We start from the raw sequence: 22,245 nt of genomic DNA, 5'->3' as shown, positions 1-22,245 counted from the left end.
CAGACATTGCTGTAAGGCACTGCCAAACCCAGCTTCCCACCGTGGCAAAGTGTGTGAATGACCCACGGCTATGCTTTCAGGGTAAACTTAAATAGAAACAAAATTCTTAAGTGTATAAACATTATGCTATTTCTATAAGAAAACTGGTTTGCTCTGGCAAGTAAGACCAAAAGTCAGACAGGTCAGAAGAAAATTCAGTCTGCTTGGGCTTTAGAATGCCGGGGCCTTAATTCCGGGGCCACTTTTCCCAACAGCCATCTGAATGTGTTCAGTGAACAACTGGTTTAACTGTTTTGATTTACTTGGCTCACCCAACATAGTAAGCAGGCAAAACAGCAAAGAAATAACTCCATTTGGACAGTTTGTATTTAATTTTCATCAATTCGGACACATAAAAAGTAAGGCCTCAGTTTAACAATTTCCATGCAGTTTTTATTTGTTTCCACAGAATTCTTTTTTAAATTAAAAAAGGTCTCACTCTGCTGCCCAGGCTTAAGTTCTGTGGCATGAACGTATCTCACTACAGCCTCAAACTCCTGGGCTCAAGTGATCCTCCTGCCTCTGCCTCCCAAATAGCTAGGACTACAGGCATGTACCACCACGCCCAGCTCATTTTTATTTTTTAATTTTTGTAGAGACAAGGGTCTCACTATGTTGCCCAGACTGGTCTCAAGCTCCTGTCCTCAATCCTCCCACTTCAGCTTCCCACAGCACTGGGATTACAGGCATGAGCCACTGTACCTGGCCTATTTCCGCATAATTCTTCAGTGAAAGACAAAACTTCATGAAGGCTAGTTACGACGTCCTCTTACCTTTACTGCTGTATCAAATGGCAGGCAAATTAGTTTATGCAGTACTTTTGAATGGAGGAAAAGCATTCCCTGAGGAGAAAAACTGCAGTTATGCCAAAGAAAGACTTTCTTTGAATTAAGCAGCAAACAAAAAAGTATTTTCATATTTTAGTTTCTGATTCACACCAGAAAGGATTTGAGGCAGCCTACACAAATATATGCAATAGGATAATTAAGAACAATAACAGTAATAATCATTGATGTGGAGCCTCTCCCCTGTGCCAGGCATAACGCCAAATCTTTTACCTGGAGTGTCTCCTTGAATTCTGATAGTAACTCTTGGTATGAAGGGCCATCATTATCCCCATTTTACAGCAAAGAAGACTGAGGCTGAGAGAGACTAAAGCTAACTAGCTCTAGATTACACAAGCTGACAAGCAGCAGAGCTGGGGTAAAAAGAAAAAGGACAGTAAATGGGAAACTGAGGCCGGGTCAGCAACACGAATCTGAGTTGAGATGGAGAGACCACCAACACAAGCATCGGTCTTTGTTTAGTCAACTCGCATCCTGAGAATGGATCACCAGCTCAGCCCACATGTGTGGCTTCCCACTCCTCAGAGATCAGAGCAAGGAGAGAAATGTTAGCACTGGCTAGATTCGTAATTCATGAATTAACATATTCTATCTTCTAAGCTGTTCCTGGGCTGAGTATCTGGGATTCGGAAAAACAAATGGACAGCAGACAGATCCTTCAGGTAATTCTTCAACTTTCTGAAAACTAAGACTCTGGGTGCAAGGGTGGCAGGGAATTTCTGGTCCTGTCCAGAGCAGATGTGACCTGATGAAGGCACAGAAGGTCAGATTCCATGTTCTTATAGACACCAAAGGACGTAAAGGAAAACTTGTGCTTGCAAGAGAGCACAGCCTCCTTCCCTCAGCAGGGGAGGTCGTGGGGCCTATGGGCTAGTCAGGATTTCCCTCTGAGACAGCTCTGGGTGTTCGGCTCACAGACAACACACATCATGCCGGTCCCAGTGGCCTCCAGCAGAGGCAAACCATGCATTTGGAGCAGAGAAAGCCTTGCAAAGCAGTGCCTCCCTCCCAGCACCAGTGCTGCCAGGCAAGGGAGTCTAGGGTGTGAGGCACCCAGTTTTAAGCAATGTTAGCTTCTTTTTTTTTTTTTTTTTAACAAACAAATTCTTGCTCTGTCGCCCAGGCTAGAGAGCAGTGGCACAATCTCAGCTCACTGCAACCTCTGCCTCCCGGATTCAAGCAATTCTCCTGCCTCAGCCTCCCAAGTAGCTGGGACTACAGGCATGCACCACCATGCCCTGCTAATTTTTATATTTTTTGTAGAGACGGATTTCGCCATGTTGGCCAGGCTGGTCTCGAACACCTGACCTCAAGTGATCTGCCTGCCTCGGTCTCCCAAAGTGCTGGGATTACAGGCATAAGCCGCTGCATGTGGCTGCAATGTTAGCTTCTGAATTCCCAGGTAAACCAGGATCGTTGGCAAAACACTTCTCTGTAGCATTAAGAAAGAGGATTTTCACAAGCCATTCAGAAAATAGCTGATTTCTGCTGAAGACTGGAATTTCGGTCTTAGTGCCAATGAATTGTAAGCCGTTTTTCTGTAGAGCAGGAAACATCTGAGGCCAGCTCTACGTTGTGACAATGAAACCACAGCCAAATTATATTTCGAGGCTGCTGCTTTTTCTGTTGTGTAGATCATAGCATGTGACAATTACAACTGGCCATCAAACAACTAGTTGGTTTTGCTTTCAAAATCATTAATCTTACCTTTCTAGATCCGCCTCAAAGCAATCAAAAAATTGACTGGATACAGATTCTCGCAAACTCAGGCTGAACCCAACGAAGTCTCCAGTCAGATTTCCATTTTGGTCTTCGGGATTTTTTGTTGCAGGGCATCAGGGTTGTGTCTGCTCGTGCCACGGGGTCTCACTTCCAAGCAAACCCAGGAATAACTAGAAATACTTGTTCCTATTCTTATTTTTGAAAATCGTACTGAAATGCCTGAATTTACGTTCTTTCATGAGTAGAATAAAATGGTCCTAACCCTACCTGACAGTGTGAATGCAAATTGTGCCTGTTCTCTGCAGTTAAGCCAGGTCGGGCCAGATGGGAACATGTAGACCTCTGAGGACACCGGGACTTTCCCACTGGCTTGGAGGTAGAAGTCGCCTGTGGAAAATATTCTGTGGATTTTTTTCCCCAGAGTGTTCAGTTTTGGAGTAGTTGGAGTCTAGAGTGATAAACATGTTCTAGTTCTGGAAACTTCAACCAAAAACATCTCCCAATTTTCATAAATGTAAGAAAAGATTTTTGTTAAAAATAGATGCTGTAGAGTCTTTGGGGTATCACAGCTGATAAAACATCCATTCTCTCCTCTTCAGGAACAGAATTCTGATTTATAGGGAAGTACATCCTATCTAATATAAATGACTGGTTCTCAGCCTCCCATGCAACCAAGAAAGTCATATGACCAACCATTGGCCAATAAGATATAAATGGAAGTGCTTTGTGAAACTTCCAGGAACTCTCCTTAGAAGAAAGGAGATGAGTCCTTTTTTTCCCATACTTCATCCCAGAACCATGTGACGGCTGGAGCTCAGCAGCCATTTTGAATCATGAGGCCAAGGCCCCTGTGAATGTACTGTGCTCTGACATCCATGGAAGCACCCTGGCAGCCCTAAACTCCCCATCTAGACCTTCTTTACATGAAAAAATACCCTTCTGCCTTTTGAAAGTCACAGTTACTTTGAAACTTTCTGTAATTTCAATCATATCTAATCCTAGCTAATGTAGGGGATACTTGGGAAACAGGGCTGATTAAGAGAGTTGCTAGAGAGACTCAGGAAAAAGCATAAGGAAATGGGATTTGGTTGCACAGTTGTTCAGAGCATGGGTCACACAGAACTAAGGGTAGGACCTAGTACAGCCACTTATTAACTCTGTGACCTTGGGCAACTCATTTAAGCTCTCTGAATCTATGTCTTCATCTGTAAAATGGGCCAACATGTCCCACTTTCTAGGATTCGAATTAGGATGAAATGAGATAATGCACAGAAATTGTGGGTAACAGAGTCTGTGGGTTTGCATCCCCAGATGAATCTAAGTGTGCCTCCAGCATGAAGCTATAATAGAACAGGATGCCTCCCAGAGTGTAGTAAGCACCCACCAGGTAGTATGCAGGATAGCTCAGGCAGCACAGCCACATCTTACTAATGATGGATTCGTTCCAGCAAGAATTAGAATAAAAGATAACAAGCACGTCAAACCTGTGATTTCATAGATATCATTACTTAGGACAAGACAAAAGTAATTATTTCAGTTTTTTTAAAAGACAAATCAATGTAAAGAAAATTTTGGGCCAGGCCTGGTGGCTCATGGCTGTAATCCTAGCTACTTGGGAGGGTTACTTGAGGCTAGGAGTTTGAGACCAACCTGGACAACACGGCAAAGCCCCGTTTCTAAAAGAAACCAAATAGAAAATTAGCCAGGTGTGATGGTGTGCACCTATAGTCCCAGCTGTTTGAGAGGCTGAGGCAGGAGGATCACTTAAGCCCAGGAGTTTGAGGCTGCGGTGAGCTATGATTGTGCCACTGTATTCCAACCTGGGTGACAAAGCAAAACAGTGTCTCTAAACAAAAATTTTTAAAGAAAATTTGAAAGTATTCAGTAATGTAGTGACACAGAAAACGATTGATTCCCAAGTGACTGAAGTTTGGCAAACACTAGCCCAAGAGGTAGCCTAGGGATGAAGCTGCTGAGAGGACAAAGAAGTGAGCTCAAGAAGGCCACAGTGCCAGGCCTCGCCAAGCCCACTCCAGCCCCCACCTCCCCAGCATGCACCCCTCTGCAGCCCAGGCCATCATAAGCAGCTCTGACATTCCCCACCCACACCCACCATGTGCGCTCTGATATTCCCCACCCCCACCCACCATGTGTGCATTTCTGGGGGCAGGGGCTTTCTCTCACCATGGTACCCTCAGTGCCCGTCACATGTTTGACACAGGCGTGAGGGCCATATTCTATTCATGGCAAAGAATTGAACCCTAGGTCTTCTCCTTCCCTGCCATTTTGCAACCGTTAATGTCAGAAGCTCTGAAGACACCTGGGACGGAGAAGAGAGGGAGAAAAGTCTACATGGAAGCACAGGGAAGGAAGGGATGTTCATTGAAGGGTGGAGTGATGCAGCAGAGGAAGAGGACCAGAGGAAAGCAGCCACTGGAAATAAGGAAACAGGGTTTAGGAAGGCCTCACTAGACCTGTTAGGATGGATGGATGGATGGATGGATGGATAGATAGGTGGATGGATAAATGGATGGATGGATGGATGGATGGATGGATGGATGGATGGATAGAAGAAAAAAGAAAGCTAGGACATAGTTCTAGTGTTCTTAGCAGACATCCCACCATGGAAGAGGTCATGGGGCAGAGGGGCTTTAGGAAATGTTTGCAATCCTGCCTCCCTCTCACCCAGACCTCTTCCCAGGCTTGGCACACCCAGATGCCTGCTGTGACCCATGGAGAGGAGCAATTTTGGCCAGGCTGGTGGGAAAGCAAGGACGAACCACGGAGGGCATCCTCGGCAACTGAGCTGATGGCTGCCACACAAAAACGAGGACGCAGCATTGCCTAATCTGACTCATCAAAGAAAGGCCTGAAACCCAAATTCCAAATGTTATTCAGGCTAAAGTAGATGCATCGTATTATCATACCTGGCCTTGGGTATGTATCTGTTTGCTACCATGATATTTATCACTGCCTACCTTCTGTGTATCGAATGGAGACATGACACAGGCTGCTTCATAAAGAGGCAAGCCCCACTAGCTACTATGCTCTATCCTCTCGTATCACAAGATTGAGACTCATGGCTGAGCTTGACGTTCAGTCAGGCATCTTAGAAGGAGAACAGTCTGCCCTCCGCCATGCCGGAAAGGACATGTACAAGCGAGAGCATCATTCTCTAAGGAAACCCGCAAGTCTCCTGGTGGCAGCTGCCTGCCCGGAAAAAAGCGACTCCTGACTTTCCAGCAGCCCTCTCTGCAGGCGTGAGTGGCAGCCTGGGGAGCCTGTGAACAGCTCTAAAAGCAGAAACTTTTTTTTTTCATGCCAAGAGAAAATTAGAATGCTTTTTATTAAAAACAAACAAAAAAGTCTTGGAAAAAGTGATGTGTTTCTTCCCTGCCACCCACCTCCTCTTTGCCACCTGGTGCATAGTTCAGCGCACCCTGCCATGCCATGCCAGTGCTGGAAAAGGCACACCTGCAATCACAGCACTCCTTTCCTGCTGGCCAGGAAGGCCTTGGCCTTGGAGTTGAGATCCCGGCCTTTAAGGGACACCTTTACCACTTCTCTTTCCCCGTAGATGTGTTGGACTTTTTCCTACAACTTCTCCCAATGTGTCGTGTTGATCAGCTTTCCTCGGCCTTCAGCGTGTCCAATGGCCAAGCCGGCCTTCACATCCCCACCCTGTTTATGAGTCTGTCGATGAAACTGCCTGGATGAGCGGGCGAGGATGACCTCTGGAGACATTTAGTCAATTGCTTAACGATCGGACTATATCGATCAGAAATGGTTAATTCAGTTCCGCAAGTCAAAATCTCCCAGGGCTTCCTGGAAAAGTGTATTATTTGCAGAAGGGATGGGGAATTTAAGTCCTCCCAAATAAACCAGGCTGGCCATTGGCAGCATGAACAGAGACAGTAAGGTCTTCTATTTCAGTCTTCAAAAGGTGTAACTTTGTTCTCACAGCTGTGCAAAAATGATTTTTGTGGCATTGACACCCAAATGCACACAGCCCCTTAAAAAGCACGCTGGGGCCATGTTGCATACCTGGCCCTCTCTCCTGAAGATTTCTAGACGGCAGGCTGTGTGGGGTACCTCATGGCTCCTAGTAGTCTTCCCCTTTTGAATATAAATTGGGAAAAAAAGTTAATATTTTTTGTTTTTAAAATTCACAATATTCATGGAAATACAAATTTCCCAAAAGCTCATCATGAATGCTGATGGCACCATAAGTACCTGGCGGAAACCTGGCCCTAAGCTTCGCCAGGATCCAAGATGCTTCTCTCCTTCCTATGGATACAGAAGGAGCCTAAAGCATAGAAATCGTTCAACCTGGGGGAGGTCTAAAACTTTTATTTTTATTTTTTTGGAGACGGGGTCTCACTGTTCACCTAGGCTGGAGTGCAGTAGGCTGGAGAGCAGTGGCGTGATCACAGCTCACTGCAGCCTCAAACTCCTGGGCTCAAGTGATCCTCCAATCTCAGCCTCCCTAGTAGCTGGGACCACAGGCATGTGTCACCACATCTGGCTAATTTTTTTTATTTTTTTATTTTTTGTAGAGATGGGGGTCTCACTATGTTGTCCAGGCTGGTCTTGAACTCCTGGCCTCAAGTGATCCTCCCACCTTGGCCTCCCAAAGTGCTGGGATTGCAGGCATGACACATCATACCTGGTTCCTAAAACTTTTCTTAAAGCAGAATTTCCTCCTAACAGTCTTGTATCAAAAGGAAACCACCTTCATTTGACTCAACATTATGATCAATTGTAAAATAGTTTTGGTTAAATTCAGAGCTTGTCCGATTTGAATGATGAAAGCTGTCATGCTGCTGCTGCTGTAGGATGATTTTAGGAAGCCCACAGGATCCCAGACACCCTCACCCCTCCTGGCCACCCTCACCTGGGAGCCTGTAGCTGGTGCTAAAGTTGTCCTTGGATATAGGAAAGCAGCCGGGCCTGAGCCCTGCCCTCACCATGCAGGTCTCTGCCAGGAGCTTTCGGGCCCCGAGGCCCATCCCTGGGCCATCATGGGCACCCGGAGCGCCCAGCCTCAAGTCGCAAATCCAGCCCTTTAGAGTTGCTGGCAAGTGTGATGTGTGGTGGTGTGTGGTTGGGAGAACACCACTCTATTTCTGAAATAAAACCTGGACACTAGGATTTTTTTTAATGTTTACAAAAATTGTTACACAGCCCCCATTTTCTCTAATACAATTCAAGTTCCTCCAAAATTAATTTGCCAGGGGTTCAGAGGGAGGGAAGGAGAGAGGGTGAGTGGGCCGAGCAGAGAGGGCTTTTTAGGGCAGTGACGCTATTCTGTATGACAAGGCTGTGGGAACCTGGGTGTTTAGATGGAGGGCCAGAGCTCGTGACAGGCCACGGTGGGCTCCCAAGGGAAATGGGACTTCACAGAACTCCCTCTCTGACGCAGACGATGACGGGTCCCCAACGGGCAGCACAGAGGGCAGAGTAGTAAAGGCGCTGGGCGGGGAGCATAGCCCGAGAGCACCTGGGTTGTTGGAACAGGTGGCACTGGAAGTGAGGAAAGCAGTGGTGGTTCCGCCACCAGACAGAGGCGGCTGTAGACCCCCAAAACCAAGGCGGTGGGAGCTCTGATGGTGCCACAGAAACAAACATGAGGGATTTCAGCTGCTGAGGAAAGACGGTGTGTTAACAGCTGGATGAACATACCACCTGAACAGCAACGCGGGCGAGTCATCAGGAACTGATGCCTCTTCTGGTCCAGCAAGTGGGTGCGGGGCAAGGCCTTATACCGCCGAGTGCCAGGTTGGCCCTAACACAGACTCTCGGCGTTGTGTCTGTCCTCTAGTGCCCCCGTGGCCTCTGGGACACTTTACCTCCATCCCTAAGAACTTTTTGTCTTGGAAAACAGAAGGTGCCCATCCACGTGGGGGCATCAGGTTTTTCCTTCCTCTGTGCACACACACATCATCTATAAACAGTAATAAGGACAGCTAGCTCACATCCAGAGGAGAGCAAAGCCCACCTGAGCGACATGGCTTTGACCCTGAAGCAGTTAAGTTCCCTGTTCCAAGACACTTAAAGTAAGAGTTAAAATACCAATAAGAGTTCTTGGTTATTCCAAAAATGCATCAAATTTTCCAGTTAAATAAAGGATCATCTTATTATTCTCCATATAAGAAAGCATTTCAACTTTCAGTGAAAAATTAGCAAATCTGAACACCAAAACATACAGCTCTCCTACAAGAGATTCAAGTCAGCATCGATGCGACCGTGTGAACAGCATGTTGCAGCAGCAAGGCAGCCTGTTTTTCTGGCCATTATTAATCCAGAAACCTTAATGATGAACATTTGTGTTATTGTCTACCCAAATTTAATTTATTTATGCAGCAGTTAATCTTGCAATCTGTTTTTCTCAAACGAGGGCAGATAATGGAGACACCGTTCTTTACAAGTCTTCAGGCTTTTAAATTCTGATAAAATCAGGATTCTTCACTGGGTCTTGCCCCAGCTCTGAATTAAACCACTTTAAATGTAATTATGGGACCTGGCCTTACAGCAGGAACATCCATTTAAAAAATTGATTGGTCAGGCTGTTCCACAAGACATTTTATGAGCAAACGATTGCAATGAGGCCAGAACTGTAATTTATAAAGGCAAAAAAGCAGGTAAATACTTTATTAGTGTTAATGAGAGGGTTGCCAGCTCACTGAGTCTCTTCTTTCCTTGCCAGCTACTTCACCGAGCCGTGGTGCCTGGCCCTGTTCCACGATCGTTTTATTGATCTCAGGAAAGAGTTACGCCAAATCTTAGCCTCCAAGGAGGTAAGAGTGATTAATGGATATGTGGATTATTCCTTGCAAATTATAAGCAGCTGATAGCTGTTGATCATTTAGACTTTTCCCTACATTCCCATTTTATGGTTTTACTTTTTATAACAACTGTATCTCATATAAGCAAACTGCGGAGCATGTAAATGCAGACTGTGATCTTTCAGGGAAAGTGATTTTATTTAAATCTTTTTATAGGGGGCAAATTTCTTTTTCCTTTTTACAAGGAACTGTATTTTTCTGATCAGCTCAGAGTGCTGGCAGAAAACTGAATCTGAGTTGCATCTACTTGCCCTCAAGAACGAAGGTTGCATTCCTTTAGTTTCTGCCTGTGTTTGCCAGCCATTTGCGGAACGTGTGTGTGTGTTGTTTTAAAGATGTACAGGGAAACCATCCAGTGTGCCTCAAAAGCACACTCCTTTTATAACCAGAACTTCTTTCTCAAAATACTACAGAATTAACTGGACATCAGGCTGCATAGCCCAAGGGCTCTGTGCTCAGCATGAAATTTGACTCTGCAGTATAAATAATGAGGTATTTGTGAAACTTTAAGTTAAAATACTTCTTTCAATACGAGAGTCTCTAGCAGAACTGTGGAACGTTAACAGCTGTGCTCAGCGCGTGGGTGAATCTCCAGCCTGGCTCTACCCTGCTTCACTCAGCCAAGGGCTGGGGCCTGGGTTAGCTTCCACCTCCTTTTACCGTCTATATGGGCAGCTCCCACGTCTCCACGGTCACTTCCACCTGGGAGTGCCCACACGCCTTATTGGACGGCAGCGCTAGAGAGCACACACCCCGTTCCCAGTGTGCTCCCCACTTAATCCCAGCTCTTGCTGTGATTTAAGGAGGATAGAGGAGCCACTGTTATCATCTTGACTTTCCCAGTGAAGAAACTGAAGTTTAGAGGGGTGGGGTTTTTTGGGGTTTTTGGGTTTGTTTGTTCTGTTTCGTTTTTGAGACAGAGTCTCCCTCTGTTGTGCAGGCTGGAGTGCAATGGCACAATCTCAGCTCACTGCAACCTCTGCCTCTCAGGTTCAAGCGATTCTCCTGCGTCAGCCTCCCAAGTAGCTGGGATTACAGGCACCCACCACCACGCCCAGCTAATTTTTGTATTTTTGGAGAGAAAGGGTTTCACCATATTGGCCAGGCTGGTCTTGAACTCCTGACCTCAGGTGATCCACCCGCCTCGGCCTCCCAAAATGCTGGGACTACAGGCGTGATCCACTGCGCCCGACCAGCTTAGAGCTTTTAAATCAGCTCCGTGGTGACACAGCAAGCTTCACACTCCAGGGTGTCTCACCCCAAAGGTGGGAACATGGTTACTGAACCATACGGGGCCGAAGTGGGTATCCTGGGACCTTCCCCTCAGTGCCCCCACTTTGAGTTTCACTCCCAGGGTCCGGCTGGGATGTAAATCATTTCCTAATCTGAAGCAGGCTTAGATTGGGAAACACAGGTTTAAATTTCAAACCAAACAGCAGTGACTTGGGATCCAGCAGGTAAATGCAACTGAGGGAGTGGAGGGCTGGGTGGCTGAATGCTCAGGTCAGAGGCTGCTGACGGCGTGCATGTGGTGATGGAATCCACTAAAGGCGCTGCAGGCCAAACAGGGCCCTGCACTTCACCCAGGGCTGCAGGAGGCCAGCCTAAGTGGAAACCTGAACCTGAGTTGTAAGCCTGGGGCTCACTGAATGCTCAGCTCCTCAGACACCTTCCTTCCTCGCAGAAATGTCATCTGTAGCTTCCAACTGCCCCTACAGTAAACGGCCCTTCGTTTCCAAGTGATCCCATCAAAACTCTGTGCCTCCGTCTTTCTTAACCCCAGAGTTGAGCTCTTCAGTTAACATTGTGCACAAAGCCAGGGGGGTTTTAGTCTTAAAGCTTAAAAGGGAAGCCACGGAAACTGTCAAGCCCAACACATCCACCACTTTTCATACAACTCACTGAGATACCCTCAAACTTTTACCTGTGTACAGATATTTGCTGTGGACCCGTTTGCTGTGAATGAACTCAGTGTGGACAGCAGGCCCAGGCAGCAGATCAGAAGTGGCCACAGACATTTGCCCAAGATACACACTAAAGGCCCTCCAGCCATTCTTGTGGGTCTTGTAGATTTCCAGAAAATGAAACCTCTGGAAGAAAAAACCTCCACTGGAGGACTGTTTTATCTTCAGCATTTCGTTTATCAGGTGGGAAAGGCCACAGAAAGTGGTGATGCGTGGAGTGGTGTCTGCCTAGCTCAGTTGGACTACGCAATGTGGCCTCGGCCAGACCCCCCATTCCTGCAGAACTGGGGCCAGCTGTTCCCACCTCAGAGACCTGTGGAGGAGTAGCAGAGGGGAAATGTGCGATGGCACAGAAGAGTGGCCCAGGGAGTGCCAGCCACCGTGAGCAGCCGCAGAGGTGACAGTGGAGACAGGCTGCTGTGGAAATGACCGCCACATGAGCAGACGTGCAGGAATTTCACCGAAGAGTTTGGTACTAGGAAAATAAAATAAAATGAATAGCCTGCGCTAAAGAATAATAGTAATTTCTTTTCTCAGATATTGAAATGAGGTACAAATGGCCAACAGGTATATGAAAAATGCTTAACATCACTAATCATCAGAGAAATAAAACTCAAAACTGCAGCGAGATATCATCTCACCCCAGTTACAATGGCTTTTATCCAAAAGACAGGCAATAACAAATGCTGGCGAGGATGGGGAGAAAAGGGACCCCCACACACTGTTGGTGGGAGTGAAAATTCGTACAGCCACTATGGAGGACAGTTTGGAGGTTCCTCAAAAAGCTAAAAATAAAGCTGCCATACGACCCAGCAATCCCACTGCTGGGTATATATCCAAAAGAAAGGAAATCAGTGTATCGAAGGGATACCTACACACTCATGTTTATCGCAGCACTACTCACAATAGCCAAGATAGGGGATTAACCTAAGCATCCAACAAATGAATGGATAAAAAAAATGTGGTCTATATACACAATGGAATATTACCCAGCCATAAAAATAAGGAAATCCTGTCATTTGCAACAACATGGATGGAACTGGAGGATATTATGTTAAGTAAAATATCCCAGACACAGAAAGACAAATATTGTATGTTCTCACATGTGTGTGGAAGCTTAAAAAAAAAAAATTGAACTCTTGGAGATAGTAGAATGACGGGCACCAGAGGTTGTGAAGGGTGGCAGAGAGGGGGTGGATAAAGTGGGGATGGTCAATGAGTACAAAAATACAGTTAGATAGGATGAAGAAGATCTAGTATTTGGTAACACAATAGGGTGACTATGGTTAACACTAATTTATTTTATATTCTAAGATAACTAAAAGAGTGGAATTGGAATGTTTCTAACACAAAGAAATGATAAATGCTTGAGGTGACGGATACTCCATTTACCCTGATTTGATCATTACACATTGTATGCCTGTATCAAAATATCACATGTACTCCATAAATAAATGCAATTATTATGTACTCATAATAATTAAAATTAAAATTTTTTTAAATATTCAAATGATGTAACCCATTTTATTTCACTTTCTACCTTGTCTTCTGGGAAGTACAGAAGTTCAATCCCATTAACTATGATATTCTAGAGCTTGGTATATCAATTTTCTTCTCCTTTCACATGTAAAGAAAGTAAGAAAAGACTATTACCTATCTATTATCTATGAATGTTGTTAGAAGTCATCTGTTATGAAGATTAGAATCATTATAATGTGGGCCAGGTGCAGTGGCTCATGCTTGTAATCCCAGAGTGTAAAGCACTCTGGGAGGATGAGGCAGGCGGGTCACCTGAGGTCAGCAGTTAGAGACTAGCCTGGCCAACATGGTGAAATCCAATCTCTACTAAAAATACAAAAAATTGGTCAGGCATGATGGCGGGTGCCTATAATCCCAGCTACTCGGGAGGCTGAGGCAGGAGCCTCTCCTGAACTCAGGAGGCGGAGGTTGCAGTGTGCTGGGATGGCGCCACTTCAGTCCAGCCTGGGAGACAAGAGTGAAACTCCATGGCTCACGCCTGTAATCCTAGCACTTTGGGAGGCCAAGGCAGGTGGATCGCCTGAGGTCAGGAGTTCAAGACCAGTCTGGCCAACATGGTGAAACCCCATCTCTACTAAAAATACAAAAATTAGCTGGGCATGGTGGCAGGTGGCTGTAGTCCCAGCAACTCGGGAGGCTGAGGCAGGAGAATTGCTTGAACCTGGGAGGTGGAGGTTGCAGTGAGCCCAGATTGTGCCATTGCACTCCAACCTGGGTGACAAGAGCAAAACTCCGTCTCAAAAAAAAAAAGAATATAACATTTATTTTTAAAAAGCAAACTCATTCCAAGATATCGTGAATGCTCTTGTGGCGGTAAAGAGAGGAACACTGGCACTGCATTATTTAGCTGCAGACAAAGCCACAGTATCACTGACCAAGGTGAAATCTTATTCAGTCAAAATGATCCTTCAAAATCCTTTAGGAAAGATATAACAATTATAACCATATACTCACTTAACAAAAGAACCACAAAATATATGAATACAAGCAGAATTGAAAGAAGAAATAGTTCTAAAATAATAATGCAGACTTTTGTATCTTACTTTCAGTAATGACTAGAACAACCAGATAGAAAATCAATAAGGAAATAGATGACTTCAATAGCACTATAAGCCAAGTGGACCCAACAGTCATGGATGAAATTCTCTGTTCAACAGTAGAATGCACATTCTTCTCAAGTGCACACAAAACATTCTCCAGGATAGGTCATGTGTTAGGCCACAAAACAAGTGCCAATACATTTTAACAGATTAAAATCATACAAAGTATATTCTCCAACCACAGTGGAATGAAGCTGGAAATCAGTAACAGAAGGAAGATTGGAAAAATTCACAAATTTGTGGAAGTTAAATAACACATTCTTAAGCAACCAGTGCATCATAAAAGAAATAAAAAAAGGGATATTAGAAATGCTTATAGATGAATGAAAACTAAGATACAACATACCAACATTTATGAGATCCAAAGAAAACAGAATTTAAAGCTATAAGTGCCTACATAAAAAGAACTCAAATCAGGAACCCGATTTTATAACTTGAGGAACTAGGAAAAGAAAACCAAACTAAGCCTAATGCCAGCAGAAGAAGATAAATAATAAGGATTAGACCAGAGATAAATGAAATAGAGAATAAGAAAATAGAGAAAATCAATAAAACCACAAGTTAGTTCTTTGAAAAGATCAACCAAATTGATAAACCTTTAGCGAGACTGACTAAGAAAAAAGACTCAGATTACTAAAGTCAGAAATACAAGTGGGGACGTTACTATCAACCTTACAGAAATAAAAAAGGATTATGAGAAAATGCCATGAATAATTATTTGCCAACCAATTACATAACCTAGATGAAATGGACAAATTATTAGAAATGAACAAACTAGGCTGGGCACAGTGGCTCACGCCTGTAATTTCAGCACTTTGGGAGGCCAAGGTGGGCTGATCATGAGGTCAGGAGTTCGAGACCAACCTGACCAACATGGTGAAACCCTGTCTCTACTAACAATACAAAAATTAGCCCAGCATGGTGGCACATGCCTGTGACCCCAGCTACTCAGGAGGCTAAGGCAGGAGAATCACTTGAACCTGGGAGGCGGAGGTTTCAGTGAGCCGAAATCATGCCATTGCACTCCAGCCTGGGCAATAAAGCAAGACTCCGTCTCAAAAAAAAAAAAAAAAAAAAAAGAGAGAAATGAACAAACTAAAAGCTGACACAAGAAGAAATAGAAAATCTCAACAGAGCTATAATAAGTAAAGACCTTGAATCGATAATCAAAAACCTCACACAAAGAAAAGCCCAAGACCAGATGGCTTCGCTAGGGAATTCTATCAAACATTTAAAGAATTAACAACAATTCTCTTGAACTCTTCCAAAAAACAGAAGAGGTTGGAACTATTCAATGAGATCAGCACTACCCTGATACCAAAGCTAGACAAAGACACTGCAAGAAAAGAAAACTTACAGACCAACATCCCTTTTAAATTTAGAAGCAAAAATAGCCAGCAGATTATTAGCAAACCAAATCCAGCAGCATATTAAAGGACTAAACACCCAGCTAGTGAGATTTACCCCAGGAATGTAAGGGTAGTTCAACATATAAAAATGAATCAATGTAATACACCACTTTAATAGAACAAAGAGGAGGCTGGGCACAGTGGGTCACGCCTATAATCCCAGCACTTTGGAAGGCCGAGGCGAGCAGATCATTTGAGATCAGGAGTTTGAGACCAGCCTGACCAACATGATGAAACCCTGTCTCTAGTAAAAATACAAAAAAATTAGCCAAGCATAGTGGCACACACCTGTAATCTCAGCCACTCACAAGGCTGAGGCAGGATAATCTCTTGAACCCAGGAGGTAAAGGTTGCAGTGAGCCAAGATTGTGCCACTGCACTCTAGCCTAGGCAATAGAGCGAGATTCCGTATCAAAAAAAAAAAAAAAGAACAAAGGGGAAAAAACCACTATCATCTCAATTGGTGCAGAAAAAGCATTTGACAAAAAAACTGTCAATAGAAGGGAATGTCTCCAATCTGATAAAGGATGTTTATGAAAAACCCACAGATAACATCACACTCAGTAATGAATTACTGAAACCTGAATTCTTATCCCTGAGATCTGGAATAAGACAAGGATGCCTGCTTTCACCACTTATATTCAGCATGGTTTTGGAAGTTCTAGCCAGAGCAATCAGGCAAGAAAAAGATATAAAAGACATCCACATTGGAAAGGAAGAAGTAAAACTATCTCCATTCTCAGGTGATGTGATCCTAAAGAATCCACAAAATAACTATTAGAGCTAAGAAATGAAATTAGCAAAGTGGCAGAATATTAAATCAACACACAATAATCCATTATCTACATTAGCAGTTGTATTAATCTGTTTGCATTGCTTTAGAAGAACACCTGAGACTGGGTAATTTATAAAGAAAAGAGATTTGGCTCATGGTTCTGCAGGCTGTACATGAAGTACATGTACTGGCATCTGCTTCTGGTGAGGGCCTCAGGAAATTTCCAATCATGATGGAAGGTGAAGGAGGAGACAGTGTATCACATGGCAAGAGAGGGAGCAAAAGAGAGAGGGAAGTGGTGCCAGGTTCTTTTAAACAACCAGATCTAGCGTGAACTCAGAATGAGAACTCACTCATTACCACGAGGACAGCAGCAAGCCATTCATGAGGGATCCTCCCCAGGACCCAAACACCTCCTCCAGATCCCACTTCCAGCATTGGGGATCCCAATCTAGCATGAGAGTTGAAGGGGACAAAACATCCAAACCATATTAGCAGTTAATAATTTGAAAATGAAATTAAGAAAACAATTATAATAGCATTAAAAAGAATAAAATACTTGGGAATAAATTTAACCAAAATAGGGCAAGGCTTATACAATGAAAACTACAAAACATTTTTGAAAGAAGTGAATGACTACCTAAATAAATGGGACAACATCTGTGTTCATGCATTTGAAGACTTTATATTGTTAGGATGGCAATACCACCCCAAAAATTCTACAATTCAGTACGATCCTATCAAAATTCCAAGGGTATTTTTAAAAAGAAATGCAGGTCCTAAGTTCCTACGGAAATGGAAGGGACTCCAAATAGCCAAAACTATCTTGGAGGAAAAAAGGAACAAAGTTGAAGAACTCACATTTTCTTACTACAAAGCCACAGTAACCAAGACAGTGTGATACTTGCATGAGAATAGATCTACAGATCAATGGAATAAAATTCAGAATCCAGAAGTAAACCTATTTACATGAAAATATGTTCAGCATCAATAATTATTAGGGAAATGCAAATCAGAACCATAATGAGATAGCACTTTACATCCACTAGGATGGCTATAATACAAAACAAGGGGGGAAATAGTAAGGATGTAGGGAAGATGGGAACTGAATTGCTGGTGGGAATGTAAAATTACACCTGCTATAGAAAATGTTTTGATGGTTCCTCAAAAAGTTACACACAGAATTACCATATGACTCAGCAATTGCACTTCTAAATATATATCCAAAAGAACTGAGGCTGGAAGTGGTGGCTAACACCTGAAATCCCAGCACTTTGGGAGGCTGAGGTGGGCAGATCATCTGAGGTCAGGAGTTCAAGACCAGCCTGGCCAATGTAATGAAACCACATCTCTACTAAAAATACAAAACTTAGCCGGACGTGGTGGTGCGCACCAGTAGTCCTAGCTACTCAGGAGGCTGAGGCAGGAGAATTGCTTGAACCCAGGAGGTGGATGTTGCAATAAGCTGAGATCACATCACTGCACTCCAACCTGGGTGACAGAATAAGACTCCATCTCAAAAAAACAAAAGAAACAAACAAAGAATTGAATGAGGTATTTTAATGATTGCTTGTACAAGAATCTTCAAAGCAGCACTGGTTAGAACAGCCAGAAGGAGGAAACAACCCAAATGTCCATCAACATATCAACGGATAAACAAATGTGGTCTAGCCACACAATGGAATAGTATTCAGCCATGAAGAGAAATGAGGCACTGATACAAAGCACGTGAACCTCAAAACATTATGCTAGAAGGCAGAAAAAGCATTTGATAAAATTTGCATCCTTTCATGATTAAAAAAAAAAAAAAACCTCTCAACAATCAGGTATAAAAGGAATGTTTCTGAACACAATAAAGGCCATATATGACAAGCCCACAGCTAACATCATTCTCAGTGGTGAAAAGTTGAAAGCTTTTCCTCTAAGATCAGCAACAAGACAAGGATGCCCACTCTTGCCACTTCTGTTAATCATAGGACTAGAAGTCCTAGCCAGAGCAATTAGGGAAAAAGAAGAAGTAAAAAGCATCCAGCTAGGACAGGAAGAGGTGAAATTGTCTCTGTTTGCTGATGATATGATCTTATATACATAAAATCCTTAAAGACTCCACAAAAAAACTGGTAGAACTGGTAAGTGAGTTCAGTAAAGTTGCAGGATACAAAACCAACATACAAAAGTCAGTAGTGTTGGCTAGACGCGGTGGCTCACACCTGTAATCCCAGCACCTTGGGAGGCCAAGGCAGCCGGATCACCTGAGGTCAGGAGTTCAAGACCAGCTTGGCCAACATGGTGAAACCCCATCTCTACTAAAAATACAAAAAATTAGCCAGATGTGGTGGCAGGTACCTGTAATCCCAACTACTCAGGAGGCTGAGGCAGGACAATCTCTTGAACCCAGGAGGCGGAGGTTGCAGTGAGCCAAAATCATGCCACTGTACTCCAGTCTGAGTGAGACTCCATCTAGAAAAAAATAGTAATACTGTTGATACACACTAACAATAAACTATCTGAAAAAGAAATTAAGAAAGTAATTCCATTTACAAAGCATAAAAAAAAAATACTTAGGAGTTTTTAACCAAGGAGTTAAAAGATCTGTATAATGAGAGCTATAAAACATTGATGAAAAAAATTGAAGCCAATACAAATAAATGGAACGATATCATGTGTTCATAGATTAGAAGAATTCATATTGTTAAAATGTCCATACTACCCAAAGCAATCTGCAGATTCAACGCAATTCCTATCAAAATGCCAATGTCATTTTTCACAGAAACAGAAAAGACAATCTTAAAAATCGTATGGAACCACAAAAGACCCACAAATAGCCAATACAATCTTGAGAAAAAGCAAACAAACAAAAACTGGAGGCATAACACTACCTGATCTCAAAATATATTTCAAAACTATAGTAATCAAAACAGCATGTGTATTAGTCCATTTTCACACTGTTATAAAGAACTTCCCTGAGACTAAGTAATTTACGAAAGAAAGAGATTTAATTGACTCACAATTCCATATGGTCAGGGAAGCCTCAGGAAACTTACAATCATGGTGGAAGGGGAAGCAACCACCTTCTTCACAAGGTGGCAGGAGCATGAGAAGAGCAAAGGAGGAACTTCCGAACACTTATAACCATCAGATCTCATGAGAACTCACTCACTATCAGGAGAACAGCATAGTTCTCAGCATAGTTCGCCCCCATGATCCAAACACCTCTGTCATTTGACAGACACATGGGGATTACAAATCAAAATGAGATTTGGGTGGGGACACAGAGCCAAACCATATCAGCATGGTACTTCCATAAAAACAGATAAATGTACCAGTGGGACAGGATACAAAGTCATAGATAAACCTACACATTTACAGTCAATTGATTTTTGACAGAAGTGCCAAGAACACACAATGGGAAAAGGACAGTCCCTTCAATAAATGGTATTAGAAAAACTGGATATCTACATGCAGAAGAATGAAATCGGACTCTTCTCTCAGCCCATACACAAAAATCAATTCAAAATGGAGTGAAGACTTAAACATAAGACCAGAAACTGTAAAACTTCTAGAAGAGAACATAGGAGAAATAGTTCTTGACATTGGTCTCAGAAAGGATTTTTTTGGATGTGACACCAAAAGCACAGGCAACAAAAGCAAAAACAGACAAGTGGGTCTGCATCAAATGTAAAAGCGTCTGCACAGCAAAGAAAACAACAGAGTGAAGAGACAGCTCACAGACTGGGAGAAAATATTTCCAAATCATACATCTGATTTGATGTATGATATCCAATTTTAGCTAATATCCAAAATATATAGGGAACTCACACAACTCACTGACAGGAAAACAAATGGCCTGATATAAACATAAGCAAAGGACCTGAATAGACACTTCTCAAAAGAAGACATGCGGTAGGTCCTCAAATAACATCCTTTCGTTGTAACATTGATGAGGAAAAGAAAGTCATTCCTGGGCCACTGTCTGTGGAGTTTGCATGTTCTGCCCATGTCTGTGTGCATTGTGGGTTTTCACCAGGTACACTGGAGTTCAAAGATCAGAAAAAAACAAAACACCACGCTAAGTGAAAAGAGCCAGACACGAAAGGTTAATTAGCATGTCTAAATGGTCCCAGTGTGCATGAGTGTGGGTGCAGGTGTGGGTGGGAATGTACCCTGTGATGGGAAGGGTCCTGTTCATCATGGGTTCCTGCTTTGTGACCTGAGCTGCCAGGATAGGCTCCAGCAACCCACCACCCAGAACTGAAATAATTCGGTAAATAATTACCTTACTTGTTTATGTTAATCTTTCTTAAATGTATTATAGCCCACAATTATTTTAGTGTTTAATATTAGAAGTGTTTTTGATCTTTATTTAGAAGTTTGGTGATGTTTTTGTGACCACAAATATGCTGTCGGAACTTCACTTTTGTTCTTATCAATTAACCTATGGTAAAATTTGTTTTGATACATGTTATCTCACTTAAAGTTACAGTTTCTAGGATGCTATGAGGACTTACTGTGACCAAAAGATATATTTAAAAAAGGATCAACCTCATGTATCATCAGTGAAATGCAAATTAAAACCACAGTGAGCTACCACCTCACCCTTGTTAGTATGGCTGTTATAGATAAAAGGTTGGCAAGGATGTGGAGAAAGGGGAATTCTTGTTCGCTGTTGGTGGTAATATAGATTGGTTCAGCCATTTTGGAAAACAGTATGGAGGTTCCTCAAAAAACTAAAAATAGAATTACATATGGTCCAGCAATCTCACTTTTGGGTCTGTATCCAAATGAAATCAGTGTATCAAAGAAATATCTGCATTCTTATGCCTATTGCAGCCTATTCAAAATAGCCAGGACATGAACTGAACCTAAGTGTTCATCAGCAGATGAATGGATAAAGAAATTATGGTATATATGCACAATGGAATACTATTCAGCCTTAAAAAAGAGGAATTTCTGTTCTGTCATTTTCAACAACATGGATGAACCTGGAGGACATTATGCTAAGTATAATATGCTCAATACAGCCGGGCACGGTGGCCTGTAACCCCAGCACTTTGGGAGGCCGAGGCAGGTGGATCATTTGAGGTCAGGAGTTCAAGAGCAGCCTCGTCAACATGGTGAAACCTCGTCTCTACTAAAAATACAAAGATTAGCCAGGTGGTAGTGGTGTGCACCTGTAATCCCAGCTACTCGGGAGGCTGAGGCAGGAGAATTGCTTGCACCCAGGAGGCAGAGGTTGTGGTGAGCCGAGATCGTACCGTTGCACTCCAGTCTGGGCAACAGAGTGAGACCTTGTCTTAAAAAAAAAAAAAAAATCAGGTACAGAAAGACAAATACTGCATGATCTCACTTACATGTGGAATCTAAAGAAGTTGAATTCATGAGGGTAATGAGGGGAGGAAGGGGTGGTCACACTGTGTGAAGGGAGATGGTCACACTATTGAGGGGAGGTGGTCACACTGTGAGAAGGGAGGTATTCTCACTATGAGAGAAAAAGTGATCATATTGTGTGAGGGGAGGTGGTCACACTGAGAGAAAAAGTGGTCACACTGCATGAGGGTAGGTGTTCACACTGAGGGGAGTGGTCATGCTGAGAGAAAAAGTAATCACACTGTGAAAGGGGAGGTGGTCACACTGAGGGGAGGTGGTCACACTGAGGGGAGGGAGTCACATTGTGAGAGGGGAGGTGGTCACACTGTGTGAGGAGAGGTGGTCACACTGTGAGAGGGGAGGTGGTCACCTTGTGAGAGGGGAGGTGGTCACACTGTGATGGGAGGTGGTCACACTGTGAGAGGGGAGGTGGTAACACTGTGAGAGGGGAGGCGGCCACACTGTGAGGGGAGGTGGTCACATTGAGAAGAGCTGGTCACACTGAGGGGAGGTGGTCATATTGTGAGTGAGGAGGTGGTCACACTGTGAGGTCACACTGAGTGGTCACACTGAGAAGAGGTGGTCACACTGAGAGGAGGTGGTCACATTGAGGGGAAGTGGTCACACTGAGGGGAGGTGG

General features: G+C 43.5%; 1 protein-coding gene across 1 annotated transcript in view; it reads left to right on the top strand.

Moving 5' to 3' along the window:
* Window positions 1-22,245, top strand: part of CFAP61 (cilia and flagella associated protein 61) — a 295,737-nt gene that overhangs the window by 270,938 nt on the left and 2,554 nt on the right. The window contains exon 26 of the mRNA XM_023217758.2: window positions 9,313-9,403. Coding sequence (XP_023073526.1) covers window positions 9,313-9,403 — 91 coding nt within the window. The remainder of the gene's footprint in view (window positions 1-9,312; window positions 9,404-22,245) is intronic.

This window comes from Piliocolobus tephrosceles, chromosome 20 (genome assembly GCF_002776525.5).
Source record: "Piliocolobus tephrosceles isolate RC106 chromosome 20, ASM277652v3, whole genome shotgun sequence".
NCBI classification, from domain to species: domain Eukaryota; kingdom Metazoa; phylum Chordata; class Mammalia; order Primates; family Cercopithecidae; genus Piliocolobus; species Piliocolobus tephrosceles.
The sequence above is the reverse complement of the archived record's forward strand: the minus strand, read 5'-3'. Positions and strand labels throughout refer to the sequence as shown.